Raw genomic sequence first — 6,754 nt, 5'->3', positions numbered from 1 at the left:
TCCGGGGTGCCCAAACTTTCCCATGCCTCCGTTGGTGGAAGGGGGAGCTGAAAATATGATGTTATTGGTTAACAGTATTCTGCCACACCCACTGGTGCACAGTAATGTGACCCTTCTTGGTTGACGATTATGGGAAAACAACAATTATGTGTTTTAGGGGAGATATGATCTGATACATTGTGCGTACTATGACCAGGAACGCAAACTAGCAAGATAGATAGATAGATAGATAAATAATTAAATAAATAGTCAAATTAATGAATTAAATAAAGTCTGTATCCGGTTTGGTCAGCTTTCGACTCGGCACTGTAACTGTTATCATAGCATATCCTCCCCACAGACTGCTTTTAACGCTCGACTGAAGGCAGCCTGTGGTTTCTATGTCCTCGTCTTCGACCACTGTCAGCCTGTCAGTAGCTCGTCCCTCAGATCGCCAGTGACCTTCTCACCCCATGCTGCCCACAGCCAGACAAAAAATGCTTAAGCTAGCTTTAGTAAAAAATGATTTACGAGTGAAACCACTGCTAGCATGGCATGTCCAGCAGAAAGAGACCAAATGACTGATTTCCATGGGAGGTGTGCAAGGAGCAAACCCTTACTGTCCAAATATATCAGGGCAAGGCTGAAGTGTGGCAAAGAACACCTGGAAGACCAGGACATCTGAAACCATGTGCTGTGGACCAATGAAAATAAATAAAAATAAACATTATATATTTATATATAAATTATTATATATTTTTTAATGATATGGGTTTGTGTTACTTGAAATTTGCCAGCACTTATACTCCGTATGGATTGCTGAAATCATTCAGTACTTCAGCAATCATCAGCCTTGCTAGGAATAGAGTTGGCCGTTATCTGGCATCAGTTAAACAGTGTCCGAGGGTTGGTGCTGTTTTTTTGGCTTAGGGCTGAGTTGACCCAGGCCCACAAAACATTTTGCCTCACTGGCATTCTTTATAGCCCCCTTTAATCCACTGTCCCAACAGATATTAGCCATGGGAATTCCTGCTTTCCAGTTCCTCCACACCCACCGAGGGGCTGTGTGTCTGTACAGCATGCAGGCCCAGCTGAGTTACAGTTGCTAGAAATGTAAAGTGTTTACTACATGAACCTGGACCTCTTTACTGTCTGTATACTGTCTATATCTAGATATTATATTATTATATATATATATATTATTATATAGAGAGATTTATATACAGTGTTCTGTACATTCTTTATGATCTCCAGCTTAGTTTTTTCTATATATATTATCTTTAATTGTATCTTTATATATATATATATATATATGTGTGTGTGTGTGTGTGTGTGTGTGTGTGTGTATATATATATATATATATATATATATATATATACAGTGAGTCCAAGAAGTATTTGATCCCTTGCTGATTTTCTTTGTTTGCCCACTAATAAAGACACTATCCTTCTGCACTTTTAATGGTAGATATATTCTAACATGGAGAGACAGAATATCAAGACAAAAATCCAGAATATAATTTTAAAGAATATATTTTAATTAATTTGTATTTCAATGAGGAAAATAAGTATTTGATCCCTCTTGCCAAACACACTCAATACTTAGTGGCAAAGCCTTTGTTTGCAAGCACAGCGGTGAGACGTTTGTTGTAGTTAACCACAAGTTTAGCACACACACCAGGGGGAATTTTGGCCCACTCTTCTTTGCAGATCCTCTCTAAATCATGAAGGTTGGTGGGCTGTCGCTTGGCAACTCTGACCTTCAGCTCCCTCCATAGATTTTCGATCGGATTGAGGTCTGGCGACTGGCTGGGCCACTCCATGACCTTAATGTGATTTTTCTTGAGCCAATCCTTTGTTGCCTTTGCTGTATGTTTAGGGTCGTTATCATGTTGGAAGACCCAACCACGGCCCATTTTCAGATCCCTGGCAGAGGGGAGGAGGTTGTCCCTCAGGATTGTGCGGTACATGGCTCCATCCATCTTCCCAGTGATGCGGTGAAGTAGCCCTGTACCCTTGGCAGAGAAACACCCCCAAAACATTATGCTTCCACCTCCATGCTTGACGGTGGGCACAGTGTTCTTGGGGTCATAGGCAGCATTTTTCTTCCTCCACACATGGCGGGTGGAGTTGAGGCCAAAAAGTTCAATTTTGGTCTCGTCTGACCACAAAACCTTCTCCCAATAACTTGGTTCATCTTTCAAATGATCATTGGCATACTTGAGGCGCGCCTCCACATGTGCTCTCTTCAGCAGGGGTACCTTTCGGGCACTGCAGGATGTGAATCCATTGTTGCGCAAAGTGTTGCCAATTGTTTCCTTGCAAACTGTGGTCCCAGCTGCCTTCAGGTCATTTGCTAACTCCTGCCGAGTGGTTGCAGGACGATTTCTGACTGTTCTCAGCATCATTGCCACCCCACGAGGCGAAATCTTCTTTGGAGCACCGGGCCGAGGTCTGTTGATTGTCATGTTATACTCTTTAAACTTTCTGATAATTGCACCAATAGTTGTTACTTTCACATCCAACACCTTACTAATCTTTTTGTAGCCCATTCCAGCTTTGTGAAGGTCAACAATTCTGACTCTGAGGTCCTGTGACAGCTCTTTGGTTTTACCCATGTTGGAGACTTGAAATCTGTGTGATCTGTCTGATTCTGTGGACAGGTGTTTTTCACACAAGTGATTAGTGAGAACAGGTGGCTTCAGGTCAGGTAACAAGTTGATTGGGAGTGTCTAACTGGTCTGTAAAAGCCAGAACTGCTAATGAATACTAAGGGATCAAATACTTATTTCACTCCATGAAATACAAATCAATTAATATATATTCCTTAGATTTATTTTCTGGATTTTCTTTTTAATATTCTGTCTCTCCATGTAAGAATACATCTACCATTAAAAGTATAGAATGATCATGTCTTTATTAGTGGGCCAACGAAGAAAATCAGCAAGGGATCAAATACTTCTTGGACTCACTGTATGCACACACACACATACACATACTTTATGCATGAAATAAGTCATATATACTAGTAGTGAAATGCTTTGACAACTGACCGATCACATGAAACTATAGAATAAAAAAAATATGAAGAATAGAATATATATATATATATATATATATATATATATATATATATATATATATATATATACACATATATAATGATACAATTAAAAATAATATATATAGAAAAAACATATATAGTAAGATGTATATGTGTGTGTGTATGTATATGTGTGTGTATATATATATATATATATATATATATATATACACACACACACACATCTTATAGTTTCATGTGATGGACAGTTGTCAAAGCATTTCACTACTAGTATGTATGACATGTATGACTTATTTCATGTATGGCTGATTTGATTTGATTTGATTTTAATTACATTAATTAATTAATGAAAACCGTGACCTTCAAAACCGTGACACTGGCCTACAAAGCTTCAAGTACGGCTCGGCCTGAAGCGTCCAGGCTTTTCTCTGTCCTGCACCGAAGTGGTGGACCGAGCTTCCCCTGGGTGTCCGAACAGCAGAGTCCAACGCTCGCTGTCTTCAAACCCAGACTGAAGACCCTCCTCCTCTTCTGAGAGGACTTATGCAGAGTGTGGAGTGTGTAGAGTATTCGTCTCCATACTGACTTCTGTATTTAGTAGCATCTAAGCTTAGAGGGATCTTCAGGATCAGACTAGCTAAGGGTATTTTCTGTGAACAGTGAAGCACTTCTGTAAGTCGCTCTGGGTAAGAACTTCTGCCTTTAATGTACATTTAATAAATCAAACTATAAATTATACATAAAAAGTGCAAACAGCGTCAGATTGTAATACAATGTGTGTTTCCTTGCTTTGGTTTTCTGGGGTGTAACTTTTACATTAAAGAAGAAAGTTGCAGACATCGAAGTCTGTAAACCTCAGGCCTGTGTTCTCCAGCAGGTGGTGCACTTCTCACCTCCACTTTCTTCCCCACCTGTTTTCTAGAAAATCCACCTTCTCCCTGCTGGGATTGGCTGGAATCCTTCTTTTAGCCAATCCTAGCAACCACGCAGGCCAATCTCAGCGCGCGGGGCGTGGCCTGTTGGAATACAGGTGGGTAAAGAACAACAACGCCGTGGAGAGAGCGCGAGAGAGCTGAGCTTGGAGAGGGAGCCGTGCGTGCGCACACACACACGAAGAGCGCGTGGAGAAGAGGAGAACCTCCTCTTCCTCCTCTTCACTCACAGACAGACAGAGAGAGAATGAGGGGCAGAGAGCAGTAGAGAGACACAGAGAGAGAGAGAGAGAGAGAGAGAGAGAGAGAGAGAGAGAGAGATGGTAGTTCTCGGTCTTCCTCGCGCCTGGCTGTTGCTCCTGTAGTCAGCTCCACTAAGACTAAGACCACCGATACCGTTCATATTACTCCGTTAGGCCTCTCGCGCAGTGGTCGTGTTTCTCCGGTGGTCGCGATGCTGTGGAGAGCGGCGCTCGCTCTCGCGCTCGCGCTGCTCCTGCTCCCGCACACGGAGCCCCGCGCGCCGCTGGACTTCGGCCTCGTGCCCGGAGGAGTCTACGACACGGTAGCCCATTACGAACCGGGACCCATCGGGCTCCTCTTCAACATGGTGCACGCCTTCCTGCACGTGGTCCAGCCAAACCCGTTCCCTGAAGGTAAGACCTGCATGGGGGTGGTCCGGACAGGTGCTGCAACACACACCTGTATAAGTCTCGTGACTTCTAGGCTGTAGCAATGCTGAACTGCGCGCTCACAGCTCACCCCCCGTTCAGAGCGCTTACCTGTGCTGCAGGAAAAGAAGCGGTGGTGAATGGAACCAGACGTCCGGAAAGTTTGATGCCTCTGTAAGCAACCTCACAGATGTTGTTTTGCTCTAAGTTGTTATGCATATGTCTCCTTATACTCAAGAGATTCGTTTGCAATAGTTTCAAAATATTTTTCTGCATGCATACTTTTAGAGTGGAGGGGTACGTGCAGGGTGTTGTGGGGCAAAATAGTCCCAAAAGAAAACATATATATATATATATATATATATATATATTTGTTTTGTTTTGTTTTAGCATCATTAACATTATCAATAAAGCGATTGGCACTTGAAAGTTCACTGGAGGGTTTGGATAATAAGTAAAATGGCTGTATTTGTGTTGTAGTCATGGCAACCTTTGGTTCCCATCATCACTGAGGATTTTAAAGGTGGTTCAGCAACGATTCTGCAGTGTTGTTTACATGCATGGCAATCTGGGCTTGTGTTGGTGTTTTATTGAGCTCAGCATGCAAAGGCAAATGGGCTTATGGGTAAAATCAGTCATTGGTCACTTTTGAAGGTTGCTTGCATTCCCCCATTGCTGTGTACATGCTGTCTTGTTTGAACAGTGCTTTAAATGCTTTGGTCATTATTGGTACTGCGCTAAATCCTGTCCCTTATTTATTTATATATATATATATATCTCGTGATAAAATTCAGTAAAAGTAGTGGGATCTGTTCGCTTTCTACAGCAGCAGTCCTGGTACACATGGTTCTTGTGTCCTGCCTGAACTATATTATCCCATTGTACCTGTGATCAACAGGTGGTCCTGCAGCCTTGAGACTGGTCCAGTAGAGAAAGCACTGCGACAGATGTGTGTTGTACCGGTGGGGTGTGGTTTTGTTGGTTAGACTACTTTAGTGTAATCTAATGCTGATTTACACAGTTTTCCACTCATTCCGAATGTGGTTTGGGTACACAGTAAGACGTACTGAGACCTGTAAGCATTAACAAAACCTGAACCTTCTGTGTGAAGCCAGTTTATTTCACCTGCTAGCTAGGTCTCCTCCACCACTAACGATGCTCCCAGTTCTGCGGATACCTCTAGAGTGAAGGCTGGTTCAACCCTAGCCCGGATGCGGGACGCATGCACCATCTGCAGTGCACAGTGTTCATACCGCTACAGTCCCTGACGACCGTGTACTTTGACACCAGAGCTGGGGGAGCTGCTGTTTAAGCGTTAAGCTGGAAGCTGCTGTTTCCTGCACAGTACAAATAAGGAACACAGGAACCAGACCCCATTGTTTACGGGATGGCGTAGATAACTGGGTGAAGGGGAAGTTACAAGAAGTTCCTGGCAAACACCATGGAGCTTTTGTTGAAGTTGGTTGACAGATGGAGAAGGCGGTGGCATGTAGGACACACGTCTGCTACCCCTGTCCATCAGTTTTGTCTTTCAGCCACAATTTTGAGGATTTCTGCCACTGCTGGTAGACCCGTATGACCGTATGCTTCCAAACGCCTGTAGATTCAGCCCCTTTTTTTTTTTTTTACACTATGGTCTCCTTTCAGCCAATCATTAACATCTGCTTTGGGACCCATATTTCCCCAGACACTTCACTGTACTGCACTCTTCTCAATGTCTGAGTCCTGTCGCAGGTATTTATAGCCCGACCATCCTCAGGCAGCTCCATCTGCAAGAGCCTCAAGTTACTACCACCTTAAACACACAAGGTGACTGTATTTCTTTTGTACGGGGAGCTTATTCATGGGACTATTGACTTCTGGTGTTTGTTAGCAACGCTAGCCTTGTAGCTCCAGTGCTAAACTAAAGAAGCTAAATTTGGACACCAACATTTCTTTAGCGTGATATTCACCACCACGCTACTCGTGTTTTGCGAAGTCTCTCGCTGTAGCACTCCTCAGAGCTCTCTGTAAGAGTACTCTGTAGAGGCTCCACAGTAATGGCCCTCAAAAGCACTTTACTGTAGTTTCTGGGTGCAGTCTGGATTTTCAGGCGTCCAGGTCATTGA

At 43.2% G+C, this 6,754-nt stretch overlaps 1 protein-coding gene across 8 annotated transcripts in view; it reads left to right on the top strand.

Moving 5' to 3' along the window:
- Positions 1-4,087: 4,087 nt before the first annotated feature.
- The window catches only part of prom1a (prominin 1a), a 79,773-nt gene continuing 77,106 nt past the window's right edge, over positions 4,088-6,754 (top strand). For all 8 annotated transcript variants that reach the window (XM_072664188.1, XM_072664187.1, XM_072664185.1 and 5 more), the window contains exon 1: positions 4,088-4,631. In XM_072664188.1, the coding sequence (XP_072520289.1) occupies positions 4,430-4,631 (202 nt within the window). In that variant the 5' untranslated portion in view covers positions 4,088-4,429. The remainder of the gene's footprint in view (positions 4,632-6,754) is intronic.

This window comes from Salminus brasiliensis, chromosome 19, assembly GCF_030463535.1.
Source record: "Salminus brasiliensis chromosome 19, fSalBra1.hap2, whole genome shotgun sequence".
Taxonomy (NCBI): domain Eukaryota; kingdom Metazoa; phylum Chordata; class Actinopteri; order Characiformes; family Bryconidae; genus Salminus; species Salminus brasiliensis.
The sequence above is the reverse complement of the archived record's forward strand: the minus strand, read 5'-3'. Positions and strand labels throughout refer to the sequence as shown.